Source organism: Oncorhynchus mykiss, chromosome 17 (genome assembly GCF_057628025.1).
Source record: "Oncorhynchus mykiss isolate SJ-2025 chromosome 17, ASM5762802v1, whole genome shotgun sequence".
Classification (NCBI taxonomy): domain Eukaryota; kingdom Metazoa; phylum Chordata; class Actinopteri; order Salmoniformes; family Salmonidae; genus Oncorhynchus; species Oncorhynchus mykiss.
The window spans coordinates 3233155-3253456 of record NC_143038.1 but is presented as its reverse complement, the minus strand read 5'-3'; the positions used below and the strand labels follow the sequence as shown (position 1 = coordinate 3253456).

Here is a 20302-nt window from a genome sequence, read left to right as displayed (position 1 = left end):
ATTATCTCCTGTGTATTTAGACCTGTGTTCTCTGTTTGTCTGTTGCCAGTTCTTCTTTTTTTTTTGTTCAAGTCAACCAGTGGTTTGAGTCTCAGTGCCTGCTTTTTCCAGTCTCTCTTTTCTTGCCCTCCTGGTTTTGACTCTTGCCTGTCCTGACTCCGAGCCCCATTGCCTGACCACACTGCTTGAGCCTTCCTGCCTGCCGACCTGTACCTTTGCCTCCCTCTGGATTACCCTGAGCCTGCCTGCTGTCCGGTACTGTTGCCCCCCTCTGGTTTTCTGACCCCTGCCTGCCTCGACCTGTCTCTTGCCTCTGTTGGAACATTAAACTATTGTTTATTCGACATGGTCTACATGTGGGTCTTACCAGATACCTGATAGCTGCCTACATACAGACTTGAAATCATTAAAAAATCTAATCTTTATTGACATTTCCATAATTCAACATCTGGCGTCAACAGACTTCTTCCCAGGCATGGTCTTGGGTTGTCACCTCACATTTCCTGAGAAGGAGAAACAGTTCAAAGCTTTTACAAGTGTATTCACTATTCTCACGGTTTAGAGGACAAAATAGATTGAAACACTGTCTGACATATGCTGCTCACCAATCAGTGGACTGAGGTGCCGGTGGGCCTCTCTCTTGGCACGCGGCTATGGTAAGTATGTTCAGGGTGCCGAAAACCATACAGAGAGAAATAAGGGTTCTTTTCAAGAGGTGTCACGGGCAGCTATGTGCGTGAGGAAGAATCAGGCGCAGAGAGCATATAGTTCCACAGGGAAAAAGTGCACTTTAACATCGCACCGAAAACAATGACCAGAACACAGGGCGCGGAAAATGTGGACCAACCCAAACACACAGGATACCAGGTCCGGAGCACGAACACCAAAAATCATACACACGTAACATAGGAGTAATCCCGCACAAAACAAGGGCAGGTAGTCTAGCTATAAATAAGGAAGCCCATCAAGCAAACACAAAAGACACAGGTGCAACTAATAAGACAAAACAAACAGAAAACGAAAAAGGGATCGGTGGTGGCTAGTAGGCCGGTGACAACGACCGCCCAAACAGGCAGGGGAGCCAACTTCGGCGGAAGTCGTGACAAGAGGTGGGTAGGAGCTGGGGCATGGAACCTAGGATTTGGCTGTTATTGGTGAAATTGGTATGGAGGGTGGTGATACTGAATGTTTGGAGGGTTAGAAGAAGCTGGAGGTGCTACATACTTCTGATAGTGCTGTAAAGTGGGGTCAGGGACACTGTATTGCTGGTAGAGAGGATGATGAGAGCCAGAGGTATGCTTACTGGGACTACCAGGCTGAGAGTGTGTGTAGTGGTACATGTAGGAATAGTGGCTGGGTGAACTAGGGTGATGGTGTTGAGGTCCAGAGGGAGGAGAAGGCCTATTCTGGTGGGATAAAGGGGCTGGAGGGACATACTTAGAATATTGGTTATGGTGCTGGACAGCCTCCATATGGGGGAGTTGTGGAATCTCTAGATCCTGTGGTGTGCTTGTTGGAGGAACAGGGGCAATATGCTTCCTCTGCAGGTGTTGATGCGTAGAGGGACTGATGATACTGAGGGAGGAGGAGGAGAGAGTAGGTGGTTGAGTGACAGGTCTGGTGTGTTGGTTAGGCTTCTCTTGCTGGGGAGAACTGGGGTGATTAGTAACAGAAACAGTAGGATCATATGTCAAAGCCACAAACGCAGGTTGATGCTCCACCTGCAAGTATTCTTGGTGCTCAACCCTTTGACTGTGTGATGTCTCAGCAGGCTGAGGTGGTATGGGAAAACTCAGGGGAGAACTGGAAAGGAACTGGCTTAAAAGGGACAGGCTTGATGGGGGGTGGATTGGGTATCATGTGTAACTCGGGATTGTCGTGGATGAAGGGAAAGCAACCGGGGGCTTAGCTGGGGACTTGGTGGCTTTGAGTGGTTGGGGAGGGGAAGGGGAAGGGGTAACAACAGCCTTAACCCTGGTATTTTTTGGGGTGCCGGGTAACCTCCGATGTTGTACTACTGGGAGAGGGGGTTGGATGGTGAGAGGGGTTGGGGAATGGATGGGTGTGAAATGGTTTGCGGCTTGTGAGGCAAAAAATACATAGAGTCTGGAGATGCATCAGGCTCATAGTGTTGTAGGTAAGGGGTTTGGAACAGGCAGGAGAAAGACAGGTCCTTAACCCTAGATTAGATCTGTACTGTTTACATGCCATTCTATAGGAGAGGAAAAACAAGACCCTTACATAAGGCATACATTTTAAAATAAACTGACCAAATAAGCGTAATAAAATCCACTCTGGAATTGCAGGTACCAACAGCTCACCCACTTACCCCTAATCATAATGCACAGCAAACAGTTATAATTAGGTGAGTATCATCAATGGCAGTTGTTACTGCATGGCAGTTGTGTACAGTTCCATACATAGCTTTAACATTACTGTTGTCCCACAAGTTGTGTTGGGAACTACAAACACCAGAGGCTCAGTAGTGTCTTCAGTGTGGTACCAGCACCGGGACGCAGCATACAGGAGCGGCACCCAGTCACCATTTACTGAGGGGGGTGAGAAGGTCAGAGGTCAAAGACATTGCTCAGTGACCCCTATTCAACTGGTTTAGGCTGCATCCTGATTCTTCTACCACCCTTCTCCAAAATCGTGCACATGCACTCCCTGTCATGGATTTAACAATGGTGAAAACTCCCTTGAAAACCATTTCTTGTATAATCCAATGCATGTGTGTGGAGAATTGGGATGCAGTCATAGTCAAGATAGATCATATCAATTTACCATGGCATGAGATCATAATTCCTGTGCATATAGTATTTACTCCACGGTCTCCTTTCCATAGATCATCAGACCCATCTCAGATCCCAGACATGTGGCCTGGGGAGAGGGAACCCTGACTGGATGCGAGGCCCTCACTGGAGATCCATGCCAATACACTGGCAAAACAAACTTTTTTAACCTTTATTTAACTAGGCAAGTCAGTTAAGAACAAATTATTTTTTACAAAGACGGCCTACACCAGCAAAACCCGGACGATGCTGGGCCATTGTGCGCCGCTCTATGGGACTCCCAATCACGGCCGGTTGTGATACAGCCGTGACAATGTAGTCTGTCCCCTGCAAAAGGAATGGATGTTATTATGAGCAGAAATGTGGAAAACTAATTCTAGAAACCTGCAATGCAAATGCAAAATCATTCACCTTGATTCGCAATGTATCCATCAATAGAATTCCAAGCAGTAGAGACTAGTCAAGACTATTCTGAATTGTTCAGATGCATTACATGCCAAGGAATGATCCAAGACCAAACATGCACAGAATGTAGTCCATAATAGATTCAAGACCAAACATACACAGCATGTAGTCCAAAACAGATTCAAGACCAAACATACACAGCATGTAGTCCAAAACAGATTCAAGATCAAACATACACAGCATGTAGTCCAAAACAGATTCAAGACCAAACATACACAGCATGTAGTCCAAAACAGATTCAAGACCAAACATACACAGCATGTAGTCCAAAACAGATTCAAGACCAAACATACACAGCATGTAGTCCATAATAGATTCAAGACCAAACATACACAGCATTTGGTACAGAACAGTTAGAACAGAAATCCACGCAGTCTTCATAAGTGAGAGGGGCAGATGGGAAAGGACAGAAAGTGGAGAGTGAATACCTCCTGGTGAACAAAGCATCCATTGTAGTGTACCATCAGGACTGCCTCTGTCTGAGGTCTTCAGTTTGAAGCCTTAGCCCGAAAGGAGGTGGGACAGGGCCAGCGGAGAGGCTGATTGGGACAGGGCCAGCGGAGAGGCTGACTGGGGACCGGGCCAGAGGAGAGGCAGGGACGTCCACTAGGAAATTAGAAGTAATGACGGTAATAAGAAGCAGCATCATTCACTGACTGGTAGTGAGAGAATTGATTAAGTCAAATACTACTGTCTGGACATTATGTAAGTGCTCAGACCACCTGATAGCTAATTTAGAGCTAGTCCTAAATGGCACCTTATTCCCTACACAGTGCACTACGTTTGACCAGAGCTCTATGGGGAATATATAGGTAATAGGGTGCGATTTAGGACAGACTCAGATTTAGTAAGTTTAAGACCAGTACAGTATTATCATAGGTTTTCAGCCATCCCAATAACCTGACTGAATAACAGGTCTTGAGTGAATGGATACAGATATTTATTGAAAAGCAATGTTAACTGTGTTGAGCTAGAAGCTCCATATGACTTCCACAAGGCCTACAAGTGTTACAATGTGACTTCCACAAGGCCTACGAGTGTTACAACATGACTTCCACAAGGTCTACTGCAGTATAACTTCCAAAGGGCCTACGAGTGTTACAATATGACTTCCACAAGGCCTACTACAACAGGACTTCCACAAGGTCTACTGCAGTATGACTTCCACAGGGCCTACTACAGTATGACTTCCACAAGGTCTACTACATAATTACTTCCACAAGGCATACTACAGTATGACTTCCGCAAGGCCTACTGCAGTATGACTTCCACAGGGCCTACTGCAGTATGACTTCCACAAGGCCTACTGCAGTATGACTTCCACATGGCCTACTGCAGATTGACTTCCACAATGCCTACTGCATTATAACTTCCACAAGGCCTACTACAGCATGACTTACACAAGGTCTACTACAGCATGACTTCCACAAGGCCTACTGCAGTATGACTTCCACAAGGCCTACTGCAGTATGACTTCCACAAGGCCTACTACAGTATGACTTCCACAAGGCCGACTGCAGTATGACTTCCACAGGGCCTACTGCAGCATGACTTCCACAAGGCCTGCTAGTGTTACAATATAGGACTTCCACAGGGCCTACTGCAGTATGACTTCCACAAGGCCTACTACAGTATGACTTCCACAAGGCCGACTGCAGTATGACTTCCACAGGGCCTACTGCAGCATGACTTCCACAAGGCCTGCTAGTGTTACAATATATGACTTCCACAGGACCTACTGCAGTATGACATCCACAAGGCCTACTGCAGTATGACTTCCACAAGGCCTATTGCAGTATGACTTCCATAAGGCATACTACAGTATAACTTCCACAAGGCCTACTACAGCATGACTTCCACAAGGTCTACTGCAGCATGACTTCCACAAGGTCTACTGCAGCATGACTTCCACAAGGTCTACTAAAGTATGACTTCCACAAGGTCTACTGCAGTATAACTTCCAAAGGGCCTATGAGTGTTACAATATGACTTCCACAAGGCCTACTACAACAGGACTTCCACAAGGTCTACTGCAGAATGACTTCCACAAGGCCTACTGCAGTATAACTTCCACAAGGCCTACTACAGCATGACTTCCACAAGGTCTACTGCAGCATGACTTCCACAAGGCCTACTGCAGTATGACTTCCACAAGGCCTACTGCAGTATGACTTCCACAGGGCCTACTGCAGCATGACTTCCACAAGGCCTGCTAGTGTTACAATATAGGACTTCCACAGGGCCTACTGCAGTATGACTTCCACAAGGCCTACTACAGTATGACTTCCACAAGGCCGACTGCAGTATGACTTCCACAGGGCCCACTGCAGCATTACTTCCACAAGGCCTGCTAGTGTTACAATATATGACTTCCACAGGACCTACTGCAGTATGACATCCACAAGGCCTACTGCAGTATGACTTCCACAAGGCCTACTGCAGTATGACTTCCATAAGGCATACTACAGTATAACTTCCACAGGGCCTACTACAGCATGACTTCCACAAGGTCTACTGCAGCATGACTTCCACAAGGTCTACTGCAGCATGACTTCCACAAGGTCTACTACAGTATGACTTCCACAAGGTCTACTGCAGTATAACTTCCAAAGGGCCTATGAGTGTTACAATATGACTTCCACAAGGCCTACTACAACAGGACTTCCACAAGGTCTACTGCAGTATGACTTCCACAGGGCCTACTACAGTATGACTTCCACAAGGTCTACTACATAATTACTTCCACAAGGCCTACTACAGTATGACTTCCGCAAGGCCTACTGCAGTATGACTTCCACAGGGCCTACTGCAGCATGACTTCCACAAGGCCTACTACAGTATGACTTCCACAAGGCCTACTGCAGTATGACTTCCACATAGCCTACTGCAGTATAACTTCCACAAGGCCTACTACAGCATGACTTCCACAAGATCTACTGCAGCATGACTTCCACAAGGTCTACTGCAGCATGACTTCCACAAGGCCTACTGCAGTATGACTTCCACAAGGCCTACTGCAGTATGACTTCCACAGGGCCTACTGCAGCATGACTTCCACAAGGCCTGCTAGTGTTACAATATAGGACTTCCACAGGGCCTACTGCAGTATGACTTCCACAAGGCCTACTACAGTATGACTTCCACAAGGCCGACTGCAGTATGACTTCCACAGGGCCCACTGCAGCATTACTTCCACAAGGCCTGCTAGTGTTACAATATATGACTTCCACAGGACCTACTGCAGTATGACATCCACAAGGCCTACTGCAGTATGACTTCCACAAGGCCTACTGCAGTATGACTTCCATAAGGCATACTACAGTATAACTTCCACAGGGCCTACTACAGCATGACTTCCACAAGGTCTACTGCAGCATGACTTCCACAAGGTCTACTGCAGCATGACTTCCACAAGGTCTACTACAGTATGACTTCCACAAGGTCTACTGCAGTATAACTTCCAAAGGGCCTATGAGTGTTACAATATGACTTCCACAAGGCCTACTACAACAGGACTTCCACAAGGTCTACTGCAGTATGACTTCCACAGGGCCTACTACAGTATGACTTCCACAAGGTCTACTACATAATTACTTCCACAAGGCCTACTACAGTATGACTTCCGCAAGGCCTACTGCAGTATGACTTCCACAGGGCCTACTGCAGCATGACTTCCACAAGGCCTACTACAGTATGACTTCCACAAGGCCTACTGCAGTATGACTTCCACATAGCCTACTGCAGTATAACTTCCACAAGGCCTACTACAGCATGACTTCCACAAGGTCTACTGCAGCATGACTTCCACAAGGTCTACTGCAGCATGACTTCCACAAGGTCTACTACAGTATGACTTCCACAAGGTCTACTGCAGTATAACTTCCAAAGGGCCTATGAGTGTTACAATATGACTTCCACAAGGCCTACTACAACAGGACTTCCACAAGGTCTACTGCAGTATGACTTCCACAGGGCCTACTACATAATTACTTCCACAAGGCCTACTACAGTATGACTTCCGCAAGGCCTACTGCAGTATGACTTCCACAGGGCCTACTGCAGTATGACTTCCACAAGGCCTACTACAGTATGACTTCCACAAGGCCTACTGCAGTATGACTTCCACAAGGCCTACTGCAGTATGACTTCCACATAGCCTACTGCAGTATGACTTCCACAAGGCCTACTGCAGTATAACTTCCACAAGGCCTACTACAGCATGACTTCCACAAGGTCTACTGCAGCATGACTTCCACAAGGCCTACTGCAGTATGACTTCCACAAGGCCGACTGCAGTATGACTTCCACAGGGCCTACTGCAGCATGACTTCCACAAGGCCTGCTAGTGTTACAATATAGGACTTCCACAGGGCCTACTGCAGTATGACTTCCACAAGGCCTACTACAGTATGACTTCCACAAGGCCTACTACAGCATGACTTCCACAAGGCCGACTGCAGTATGACTTCCACAGGGCCTACTGCAGCATGACTTCCACAAGGCCTGCTAGTGTTACAATATATGACTTCCACAGGGCCTACTGCAGTATGACTTCCACAAGGCCTACTGCAGTATGACTTCCACAAGGCCTACTGCAGTATGACTTCCACAAGGCCTACTGCAGTATGACTTCCACAAGGCCTACTACAGCATGACTTCCACAAGGTCTACTGCAGCATGACTTTCACAAGGTCTACTACAGTATGACTTCCACAAGGCCTACTGCAGTATGACTTCCACAGGGCCTACTGCAGCATGACTTCCACAAGGCCTACTGCAGTATGACTTCCACAAGGCCTACTGCAGTATGACTTCCACAAGGCCTACTACAGTATAACTTCCACAAGGCCTACTACAGCATGACTTCCACAAGGTCTACTGCAGCATGACTTCCACAAGGTCTACTACAGTATGACTTCCACAAGGCCTACTGCAGTATGACTTCCACAGGGCCTACTGCAGCATGACTTCCACAAGGCCTACTGCAGTATGACTTCCACAAGGCCTACTGCTGTACGACTTCCACAAGGCCTACTGCAGTATGACTTCCACAAGGCCTATTGTAGCATGACTTCCACAAGGCCTGCTAGTGTTACAATATATGGATTTACATACATCTGTCAATTAAGAAGTTTGGAGTGTCCTGTTTCTGGAATGTGAACATCAGGATGTCGTTCCCACAATGGACAGTGGGGTCCACCGCTGTATGGCATGTCTATGATGTCCCTGCTGGGGTTCGAGCCCAGGGACTGGAGAGTAGATCTGCTGTTTAACTGAGGCAATATCTTCAGGACATAGGGTTACATTAGAACAGACACATTTTCATGTGTAAGATAAGGACATACTTGTATTATTTTGTAGCCTAAGACTAGAAATACACCTATATATTTACTTACTTGAGAAGGTGTCATGGTCAGGCTGATATTGCTGTTGGACATCACCATGGTACCCAATGAGTATCCTGTAATTGACAACACAATGTTCCCCAAGACATGTCCAAAGTAGGCCTACCTACTGTGCAAAAGGACAGCTTTGAGGTGAAAAATCCCATCTAGGAAAAGTGGAACCACCAATTTGACCTCAGAATGTGAAACTCTACATGCGAAATTCGATTATAAGGGCAAATCTGTATATTAGACCTGACAGCTGTAATTCCAAACTGATTATGCAAATGTAGAGCGCTTCTCACATGTGCGGTTAATTAACTCAGACAAAACAAAAATCTGGTTGGATTTCATCATGGAAGAAAATGAGACACAGTAGAAAGAATTTGTTAATACCTTGAAATATTGAGGGTAAAAAAGTAGGCCTATAGGCTAAAGTACAAAATGACATCCATAAACTATGTGGGGGGGAAACATTGCTATGGAAATGATGTGTGCAGTATATCATTACCCAAAACACGAATAGGTAATGGCTGTTGCTATTCTACTCATATTTTGGGTTGCTGCTGCGATTCTGCGTACATATGTGTTGTTGTTTACTTATAGGAATGTGAGCTATTCATATATTCATATTTCTCATGTGTTGAGAGCTCATTGTAAAAGGGAGAGGTGTAGCCTACATATAGCTTTAAGGGCGGGGGGGGCTAGAGTGGAGCGCAACATGTTTGTTTGGTTCCTTTTAGAATTAAGAATATACTACAAACTGGGACTATTCTACACACATTCTGTACACAGACGTAGTTGTCACTCCATTCATTCAACGAGTTCCTTTGAAGATCGCTTAGCTTCACGCAGTGTTTTGACAGAGGGAAACGTTGCCTATTTGTCATAGACTTTTAAAGTTCCTGACTTTTTAAAGACACGAAAAAGTTTGAGGATATGGGTGGAGTTTGGGAAAGGGGAAAGGGCGGGAAGGGGCCGAAGAGAAAAAAAAAGAGTGATGTGTAGGCTATGAATTCGATGCTGGGTGGGTCTAACGTTACAGCTTTTCAGAATTGCAAATAACTATCGTGCGTAAAAGCTACTTCACAGGTAATGTTTATCAGCCTAATGCGGTTTACAATTTCTATTCAATGGGATTGGTGGAGGGTTGGGACTGTTTAGCGATTTTTTTGAAGGCTCTGTGGGCGAAAACAATAGTTTTGGGGAGGTATTTAAACGATTTATGATGGAACTACATTCAGTTGATAAGGACGCTTTGGAAGGATTACATGGATTTCACATTTGCGAGCGGCAAAAAAACGTCAACATAGGTTTACTTCTTGCATAGTATTATAGATCATATTTTAATAAAGATTTTGTATTCATTTATGTATAACACATATGTTTCAGACTCACTTCTGTCGTCGTATTCTCGCGCTCTTTTCTCATAGCCTGTGTATGGGGCCCGTTGCAACTAACGGGTATATCATCCATAACAAACGGTAATGTGCAGCCAAGTAGTCCAGTTAAAATACATGGCCACGTTGAATAGCCTATTATTTTTCTCTACTGAAACTCGTTATTGAGTCAAAAAAAATATATGCATATATTCAGGTTAATAATGATTAGTCTGCAGTTAAACGAATAGTCTAAACGTTTAGGCCTAATAACTTTATACACTTGAGTAACTTTTTAAACAATGTTGTTGTGATGGTAGACCTACAGAAACAACCATTACTTTACCCTCTAAGCGGTCTAATTGTAATTGATAACAAATAAACGAATCTATAAACTCCTTTTTATAGGCTAAACGTGAATGAGCAATCGAATCCAATGATTTGAGTCGTATTTGAAACGAGTCCAATTGACCATTTAGGTAGAGCGCTCTTCTATCCCAGACCTGGATCAAAAACAGACGTCAAATACTTTGTGTGCTTGATTTATCTGGGAGTTTGCACTTTTGGGTCTATTTTATAATTCCCATTGTAGGCAAACCAATTCAAACACAATACAAGCATTTTCAAATATTTGAGGGAGATCTGGTTATGCCTCGTATTTAGCAAGTAAACACCAATAAGATAATTAACCAATAAGGCCCGATGATGGTGTGGTACATGGCCAATATACCACGGCTAAGGGCTATTCTTAAGCACAATGCAACGCCGGAGGGCCTGGAAACAGCCCTTAGCCTTGGTATATTGGCAATATACCACAAACACCCGAGGTGCCTTATTGCCGTTATGAACTGATTACCAACATAATTAGAGCAGTAAAAATAAACGTTTTGTCATACCCGTGGTATATGGGCTAATATAACACGGTTTTCAGCCAATCAGCATTCAGGGTTCCCAGTTTCACCACCCAGTTTCTAATAAGCAGCATAGCCTACTCACTGTATATCTTTCCACAACACTTATCTTTTCTCAGTTAGTCACAATGTTGGTCCTGGCTGGAATCGTTGTTCTTCACATTACCGCCATCATCCTGCTTCTGGTTGCAACCATTGATAATGTAAGTAAATAAATATCCCCTCTCCTTTTTCTTACTTTCACATGCTTCCAATGTCACCTCAGTGACCCCTTCTGTTCCATCTGTTCCCCTGCTCCATATGAACTTCAGAACGTCTTTATGGACACCATAATAAATACAGGGGCTAGAACAAAAATGTCCACCGTTGGGCCTAAGTATCCAACACTGAAAACACGGTTCCAACACTGTTATGAGATGATATAGCTGTTAGTAAGTTTTGTTTCAATGACTTTGCTACTCTTCTCCTGTGTTGTTTTCTGCAGGCCTGGTGGCTCACAGACTCAGTGGCCACAGATGTGTGGGGCCGGTGGGAACTGGCAGGCTCAGCTTGGCACTACACCAACCTCAAAGGAGACTATGCTGAAGGTATAGTACAGATGCCGTATCTTAATTTGATGACCCTGTTGTTGCAGGAATGCTCCTGCCCAGCAGGAAATACAAACTTGTAGTGTACTCAAGGTTTGAAAAGGCTTTGAAAGTTTGAAATTTCTACTGCAAAATGTCTGACTTGATTTTCCCAACGAAAAATGTATCAACCCCTACAAAAATGTCATTCACATTTCCTGTTGCTGCAGGATTATTTTCCTGCAGGTTGAAACTGGCTCACATTAAGATACAGCATCTGTGTGCTCACCTCTTGTTATGGCTACACAGTATTAGCTTCTACCAAAACAAGATAGAGTGGACATGTGCGTATGCTTATACTCGCTCGGTAGGCAGGGGTCGAATTAAGCTTCCAAAGTGAAACTAGTTTTGATGTGTTCATTTTACTATGGTGAGTTCCCAGAATGGTTTTATTTCTACCCCTGCTGGTAGGCATACATTTCATGGACAAAAAAAAAAGATATATATTTTGTAATTATTATGAATTAAAATAAATGACTGTCATTGTTCTGTATGACAAGAGTATAATGTGTCAGGATCAGTATTTGCATCTTCCCATCTCATGGAGCCCTGTTCTCTCTGTAACCCCCTATAGAATACCTCCAGGTAGTGCAGGCCGGAGCAGTGCTGGCTTGCATCTTCTCCATTCTGGGCCTGTTTGTGTTCGTGGCTCAACTCTTCACCTTGTCCAAGGGTCAGAGGTTCACCTTCTCTGGAGCCTTGATGCTCATCTCCTGTAAGTAGCTTGGGTCCCTGTATCTGCATCTTTATACTGTATAATCTATGTAATGACATTGATATAAACACAGTGTATATGTTCTGTTGTAGTCCAGCACTAGCAAACAGAACTAATAACTGATGCAAACTGATAACTAATCATCCAGTCTTTGAATGCACACCCTGTGGGTGGGTCCCCATGAGCATGGTTGAAAAACCCTATTGTTTATTGCTATAACTAGAACTGTTATTTTTAAGTTCAGGTTGAAATGGTCTCATCAGCAGTTGTGGCTACAGCCCTATGAGTGACTTTGAGGTGATGTCTCCAGTACAGCACATAACTGTTATTAACCTAACAGGTGTTTTTAAATCTCCCCTCGTCTCCATCTAGGTCTGTGTGTAATGATTGCTGCGTCCATCTACACGGACATCTTCCACAAGCAGGACCAGGGCTGGTTCGGACACTCTTTCATCCTGGCATGGATCTCCTTCGTTCTCACCTTCATACTGGGCATCATCTACGTGGTCCTGCGCAAGAAGAGCGAGTAGAGGAACAAGGGATGAAGGGGAGGAGAGGAGGATTGTAAGGAAGGATAGTTTTTATTACGTTTTTGCATTGTGTTGGAAAGGGATGGAGGGAGGGTAGGGGTCTTATTTAGTTTATTAACAGTCCCAGTATTTCGATTTTTCTTGTGAGGAGGAAGGTGGTACAGAAGGGGGGAGAGCGGACCCCAAAGAATTGTATGCACAATCAATTTCTATGCAGACTACTGCATGCCTGTTCAAATGGGAGATTTTTAATGTGTAATTGATATAGTACTGTATATTTCAAGGTATGCTACATAGCTGTTGCAGTACTTGAACAATCAGCAAACAAGCTTCATTTCCAGTACATGTTTTAAAAGGAAATTGAATTTTTATTTTTTATAACTGAAGTATTTTATAACCAATTGTAATTGTTTTTTAAAATCTAAATACATTGTAACCGTTTGTTGTGTAATTGTCGTAACGTGTATTCTAAGTGCATTTTAATCGTGTGTGATTCTGAGTTTTGGTTGGCTTCTATATCAAAGTACATTTTAATCATGTGTGTGATTCTGAGTTTTGGTTGGCTGCTATATCAAAGTACATTTTAATCATGTGTGTGATTCTGAGTTTTGGTTGGCTGCTATATCAAAGTACATTTTAATTTGTACAAGTGAAAAAGGTCAACCAGGAACAGAGGTCAATGCGGTGTATGTAATATCACCATTTATTATAATGCAGTAGAGGGATTCTGTTTTGTAATTACATTGGAATTTAAGCCATGTTTGTTCAGACTATACAATTTATTAACAAAAATAAAAACGCTAGAAAAAAAGCATATTTTTCATTCATATTTCATCTATTCAACATATATCCAATAAATAACTATTTGATGCAAGACTTCACCACGAGAGCAATCCTGCGACCACTAATAGGCATAACGGGATGCAGTAAGATGTACAGTATGTCCAATGACATGCTTGGTCCGGTTCCCACATTTTTTTTTAAAGAAAAGACAACCCCACATTATTCAAAAGGCCCTACAACAGACCAAGACAGAGACAGGAATGTTCCATTATGTGTCATTCCGAGGGGGTGTAGTGAGTTGATCTGGACTGTACTAAATCCCCTGTCCAGAGGGGGTGATCCGCTCTTGCACCACCAGGTGAAGGAGGTGGTTCTGCTCTGCTGAGAGAAGAGGCCTGAGGCATGAAGAAGAATAATTTACTGTCCATTTTCTACGGAAATGTTCTTAATTTAGAGACAAGATATCAATGAGAAAATCATAAGGAGAAAAACTCAATTGAAATGTGTATTGCAGCTAAATAGCTACCACATGACTGAGATTTTATTTTTTATTGTTGCTTACCAGAGTTCAGGTTGAAGAGACTTGAGGGACTCTGTGTCTTTTTCCTGGCAGGCCATCTGCAACAACACAATGATAGACTGATATAGACTTAAGACTTTGAAAGCCCAGCATAACCACCAATACAGATCAGCATAAAGCTAGAATCCTGAAATCTAAACAATAACAAAGCATCACCCTGCCTTTGTTTTTGTAAAATGCTGAGGGATGTGGGCCTGGAGAAACATAACCACTCTAATTCACATACAGAGCTATGGATGCAAGGGCTTGACCATCCATGATATCAACATTATAGTTTTAATCATGTTGTTAGGCTGTACAGTTTTTGTTTACATTTGCATTGTTTACAAACATTGGAGTAAAACAAGCTTATATTTTGGGTTCTGATGGGGTACGACAGTTGAACTAAGCTCATGAGGCATTTACAAAGTTATATTCTTCAAGAATACCATTCATTCATAAGATGTAGCAACGACGGTTTCTTGCTTCAAAGTTGACTCAGTGCTACAATTATGCTCATATTAATCCTCATGTGAGACACTTGACCTTCTCACCAGTACATTAAGGGCCAATACATAGGTATTTTGTGTGATAGAGTCTAGTAAGGAAATATGCCACATACCACAACTGACTGCAGGAGCAGGAAGACATTCTCAGGTAGGAAGGTCACTACAATGAGAGGGTTGGAAATATAGGTTTAACAATATATAATTATGAACTTTGTTCTCCCATCCCAACCTTGCTAGTGTTGTGTGTATGAGTGTTTTAAGGTCAGTCACGTTAGAATAATGGCTGTAGTGTAGTTACCCTGACTATGAGGGTCAAACGACTCCCAGGCGTATCTCTCCAGGGTCTGGGCATGCTCTGGCAACAACTTCTGGGGAGGAGGCTGCAAAAGGCATTGACATTCGTTCTCAGCTTTCGGAGAGATAACACAATTTAGCAGTGATAAATCATCTGTAAGTGTTTGTAGGAAGGAATTGAATACAAGTGAAGTGAAATGTAATGGTATAAGAAAGCACAACAATCTTCGCGATGCTGTGCTTACCTCAAGCAGCATCAGCAAAAGTACTCTAGAAATCTCACACTTGGCCACAATGTCCAGAAATGCACCTAAGAAGACAATGAGCAGACGAAAAGCATACTGTAATCAGTTTCAGAATAGTTAATGAACTTCCTGCTCTAACACAGGAAATTATGAGTTAGCCACAAGTGTTGGGCCAGTCCATTATGTCTTCACCAACGGGGGTGCTGGTGCCGGGCAGTTGCAGTCCCCTCTCCTGACACATCAGCTGCATCTCTGTCAGCACGGACAGCGCGCCGTCATAGTCACCTGACACACAGAGAACAGACAATGTCTATTAGAGGATCATGATGTTGTTATTAGGATTAGAAACACACAAAAACACACACCAGAGTTGGGGTCAGGTCAATATCAATTCCAGTAAATTCAGAAATTGAATTGCACTCCACTGGAGAAAATCCATGTCCAAAGCAACTTATTGGAATTGACATGGTCTTGAACCCAACTCTGGTATACTCTAGTCCCCAACACATGGATACGCTTCAACTGACATCTGGACCACATGCAGGTAATCCCCATACCATAACCCAGTTTCCTGGCTCGGAGATCAATACGGAGTTGAAAACAAAGAATAACCCAAATCTTCACCTATGGTCCAGACCCATCAACCCCCACCGTTCCCACCACTGTACTCACGGGTGAGTATTTTGCAGGTGGCCATCTCTCCCATAGACAGCAGAGACTCAATGGGCTGCTGTGTCTGGAGTTCTGCTGCTCTCTGGTAGTGAACTATGGCCTCACCTGGTCTGTTCATTTCCTATAGACGAAGATGAGAAGAGGGAGGAAGAGGGAGAGAGGGAGGGGGAGAGAACAGCAGACAGAGAAACAGAGGAAAAAAAGAGAAAGAGAGAGAGAGAGAGAGAGAGAAGGATGAGAGGGATGATCATATGATCTTAATTCACTACACAGACTGACATAGATTGGCAACCATTCCTCTTCTATCTTTTGTGATCAGTTTGGTCCATTACCTTGAGGGCATTGCCAAGTTCCAGAGATAGACTGGCGGCCATGACAGGCTGGTTCATCTCAATGTACACCTGAAACACATTTGTAAAACACAGCATTATACTACTGTCTCCAGAGGAATCTAGGGGAAAGGCCAGGGAAAATGGGTTGTTAGTATGTATGGGAAATTCTCCAGATGCTTGGTCTCTTTGTAGCTGTTATTTCAGATGGATTCAACAATAAACTAAAGAGGATTAGATTATCATTTAAATTCCTTAGCAAACCAATAGATATTCTGATTGATCATTTTCCCTTTCACAGCTGTTGTTCACCAAGCCTGGTTAAACTAGACTGAATGCTGCGCTCACTTTTGTCTCACTTCATGTCTGTCAGTTCCATCTGGTTTAATAGGGAAGCTTATAGTCATGAGCTCGCCTTGACTGGCAGCTCTTTGAAACACCTCGACTGGCAGCTCTTTGAAACGCCTCTGTCAAGAAACGTGGATGCAGTGAGCAGTGTTGCAGTTAAATCATCTCAAGCAAATTTGGTGAAACGTAAAGCAACTCAATACAATATTAAAATTACATCAATGATGTTTTTTTATTTTATACATCTATGTCTCTTGTGGTGCAGTTCACAGCAGCACTGACGGATGTGTTGACATGACAATTGCGTCAGAGTTTTGAATGCCCCCTATTGTTCCATGCTGGCTGAAGACCAAGCTAGACAGTAACTAGCTAACACCAGGCACAGATGGAAGTATCTTTGCCATAGATGAAAAGTAAACTTTTAATTATATTTGCTGACACCCTACAGTCAAATGTTGCACCAGTAAAGTAGCTATCTAGCTACTGTATATAAACCATGCCCCTCTGCAAACACGTGACGTCACACACGTGCTGTCCCCCTATCGCGTTAATAATCCCGCCTCCTGAAATAAAAGTGTTTGACATGGGGGAGGAGACCAGTAACTTTAGGATCAAACTTTACCAATGTAGAAGCAAACAGTCATGTTTCATACTTTGATCTGGTTTTATCCAAATATCATCAAATTGAATGAAAAACATGATTTGGACTGTTCGTGACCTTTAACTTATGACCTGTTTGTGTATCTCTATTCTATTATGTCAAACATTTGTAGTCTTTTTTACCTTGATGGCGAAGCTGTAGCAGTTGAGTGCGGCCTGCAGGTGCTCGTCGAAGCCTGGGGCTTGTAGTGCTCTGTTCTCCTTCTCAGAGAGCAGGAAGAGCCGGGCAGCATCGGTCAGGGCCAGGGCCTCCCCAGGAGCATTGAAAAGAGTCTGCTCACACCTGTGGGTTCAGGTAGGATATACAGTGCCTTGCAAAAGTATTCGCCCCCCTTGAACTTTGCGACCTTTTGCCACATTTCAGGCTTCAAACATAAAGATATAAAACTGTATTTTTTTGTGAAGAATCAACAACAAGTGGGACACAATCATGAAGTGGAACGACATTTATTGGATATTTCAAAGTTTTTTAACAAATCAAAAACTGAAAAATTGGGCGTGCAAAATTATTCAGCCCCCTTAAGTTAATACTTTGTAGCGCCACCTTTTGCTGCGATTACAGCTGTAAGTCGCTTGGGGTGTCTCTATCAGTTTTGCACATCGAGAGACTGACATTTTTTCCCATTCCTCCTTGCAAAACAGCTCGAGCTCGCTTTTCAGTTCTTTCCACAGATTCTCGATTGGATTCAGGTCTGGACTTTGACATTCTAACACCTGGATATGTTTATTTTTTAACCATTCCATTGTAGATTTTGCTTTATGTTTTGGATCATTGTCTTGGTGGAAGACAAATCTCCGTCCCAGTCTCAGGTCTTTTGCAGACTCCATCATTCTTCCAGAATGGTCCTGTATTTGGCTCCATCCATCTTCCCATCAATTTTAACCATCTTCCCTGTCCCTGCTGAAGAAAAGCAGGCCCAAACCATGATGCTGCCACCACCATATTTGACAGTGGGGATGGTGTGTTCAGGGTGATGAGCTGTGTTGCTTTTACACCAAACATAACGTTTTGCATTGTTGCCAAAAAGTTCAATTTTGGTTTCATCTGACCAGAGCACCTTCTTCCACATGTTTTGTGTGTCTCCCAGGTGGCTTGTGGCAAACTTTAAACGACACTTTTTATGGATATCTTTAAGAAATGGCTTTCTTCTTGCCACTCTTCCATAAAGGCCAGATTTGTGCAATATACGACTGATTGTTGTCCTATGGACAGAGTCTCCCACCTCAGCTGTAGATCTCTGCAGTTCATCCAGAGTGATCATGGGCCTCTTGGCTGCATCTCTGATCAGTCTTCTCCTTGTATGAGCTGAAAGTTTAGAGGGACGGCCATGTCTTGGTAGATTTGCAGTGGTCTGATACTCCTTCCATTTCAATATTATCGCTTGCACAGTGCTCCTTGGGATGTTTAAAGCTTGGGAAATCTTTTTGTATCCAAATCCGGCTTTAAACTTCTTCACAACAGTATCTCGGACCTGCCTGTTGTGTTCCTTGTTCTTCATGATGCTCTCTGCGCTTTTAACGGACCTCTGAGACTATCACAGTGCAGGTGCATTTATACGGAGACTTGATTACACACAGGTGGACTGTATTTATCATCATTAGTCATTTAGGTCAACATTGGATCATTCAGAGATCCTCACTGAACTTCTGGAGAGAGTTTGCTGCACTGAAAGTAAAGGGGCTGAATAATTTTGCACGCCCAATTTTTCAGTTTTAGATTTGTTAAAAAAGTTTGAAATATCCAATAAATGTTGTTCCACTTCATGATTGTGTCCCACTTGTTGTTGATTCTTCACAAAAAAAATACAGTTTTATATATTTATGTTTGAAGCCTGAAATGTGGCAAAAGGTTGCAAAGTTCAAGGGGGCCGAATACTTTCGCAAGGCACTGTAACTGGTATAGATTATATATTGTAATGTGAGATATCTAATTTACATTATAATAGGTAGTAGGAAATAATGTTGGTTGTAGGATACTTACAATGGAGGAGAAAGGGCAATATTGATCCATCATTCTATGCTACCCATGTCTGGATGATATTAATAAGGGCAAACAATATGTTCTGATTAGGGGGCAATTGTTAGAGATGGAGACTTACCTTGCCATTGCAAGGTCACAGAAGGCTGCATACTGAAGGCAGTCTTGCTGCTTCAGCTCTTTAGCCAACTGGCCTGCAACCAATCAGAAACACTGGGTGAGATGCAAGCCACATAATCAACAGAAGTTGTGCAAATGGTGTACTTAATAGTAGGGGTCATCATCTGAAAACATGAACATATGAATGAATTGTTGATATGTCAACATGGTTATTAGTCATCATTTTTTTCCAGGACACATTAGCTACTCACCAAACTGCTCACTTGCTTCTGCTACATTGGGTTTCCGAAGAAAACGTCTAAGGTGGGCAAAGTGAAATTACAACTAAGCCAGTAGGGACAACAGAATGTCAGACATGTTTAGTTAGCTAGTTGCCGTTAGCCTAGTAACCACTGCTCTAGTACCTGATTGGCTACAACGCTAGAAAACGAACGTTAGCTAAACAATCATTATCATTCAGGGATGAGGATTCATTTGAAACAGCTAACTAATTATCTATCTAGTGAGTTTAGCCAAAACATGGTAAAAATGGCAACATAAATAAATAAAACGCTTTTGATGCTTTCGTTGGACCCATGGAACTGACAGCAAGTGTAGCCGGCTACCGCTAGCTAGCTGTGAAATCCTGGCTCGCAACTCAAAAGATTAGACGATCATGCATTACACATAGTCACTCGAATGGATACACAAAGCAAAGACAATAAGGTAATAAATCGTACTTTTTCAATTTATTTGATACAGCACGATATCTCATCAGAAAGTCCCCCTCCGCTGCCATGGTCAACAATAGATGAAAAACGTAAATAAACCAAACCCGGAAGTAGAGATGGGAGACGCGTTTCGATTGGTTCTTACTCAAAATAGCCTAATAGTCTCATTGGATACAATCTTATTATGGTGGGACTTTGGAGAACAAGGGTTCAGTTTGCAAAATCTCTCGCTAAAATGAATCTGACATATTGCAGATATCTGTTAATTAGACAAAATAACAACCAGAGACATT

The 20302-nt window shown here is 43.3% G+C and overlaps 2 protein-coding genes across 3 annotated transcripts; one reads left to right on the top strand and one right to left on the bottom strand.

Moving 5' to 3' along the window:
- The first annotated feature begins 9333 nt into the window (after nt 1–9333).
- Nucleotides 9334–13348, top strand: LOC110493463 (epithelial membrane protein 2). Its single transcript, XM_036949375.2, has 5 exons — nt 9334–9733; nt 11051–11134; nt 11416–11518; nt 12132–12272; nt 12645–13348. Exons 2-5 carry the CDS (start codon nt 11060–11062, stop codon nt 12800–12802), a joined length of 477 nt encoding a protein of 158 aa, XP_036805270.1. The 5' UTR covers nt 9334–9733; nt 11051–11059; the 3' UTR covers nt 12803–13348.
- Nucleotides 13349–13478: 130 nt separating this feature from the next.
- LOC110493462 (40-kDa huntingtin-associated protein) lies at nt 13479–20148 on the bottom strand. 2 transcript variants are annotated; one of them, XM_021567747.3, is made up of 12 exons: nt 20019–20148; nt 19551–19597; nt 19301–19373; nt 17325–17484; nt 16197–16265; nt 15865–15985; nt 15385–15477; nt 15193–15257; nt 14952–15033; nt 14767–14813; nt 14148–14203; nt 13479–13980 (listed from the first exon to the last, which is right to left on the bottom strand). In XM_021567747.3, exons 1-12 carry the CDS (start codon nt 20075–20077, stop codon nt 13899–13901), a joined length of 954 nt encoding a protein of 317 aa, XP_021423422.3. In that variant the 5' UTR covers nt 20078–20148; the 3' UTR covers nt 13479–13898. The 2 variants fall into 2 exon arrangements, with proteins under 2 accessions (XP_021423422.3, XP_021423424.3); XM_021567749.3 differs by having other exon boundaries at nt 19551–19623; nt 20019–20125.
- Nucleotides 20149–20302: the final 154 nt, after the last annotated feature.

Coding starts and splice junctions, on each gene's coding strand:
- LOC110493463 (XM_036949375.2), top strand. CDS start 11,060: ATGTTGGTCCTGGCTGGAATCGTTGTTCTTCACATTACCGCCATCATC. Junction 11,519..12,131: donor CAAAGGAGACTATGCTGAAG/GTATAGTACAGA, acceptor AACCCCCTATAG/AATACCTCCAGGTAGTGCAG. Junction 12,273..12,644: donor AGCCTTGATGCTCATCTCCT/GTAAGTAGCTTG, acceptor GTCTCCATCTAG/GTCTGTGTGTAATGATTGCT.
- LOC110493462 (XM_021567747.3), bottom strand. CDS start 20,077: ATGGCAGCGGAGGGGGACTTTCTGATGAGATATCGTGCTGTATCAAAT. Junction 17,485..19,300: donor TGTGACCTTGCAATGGCAAG/GTAAGTCTCCAT, acceptor CTGAACCCACAG/GTGTGAGCAGACTCTTTTCA. Junction 13,981..14,147: donor TCTCTTCAACCTGAACTCTG/GTAAGCAACAAT, acceptor TTCATGCCTCAG/GCCTCTTCTCTCAGCAGAGC.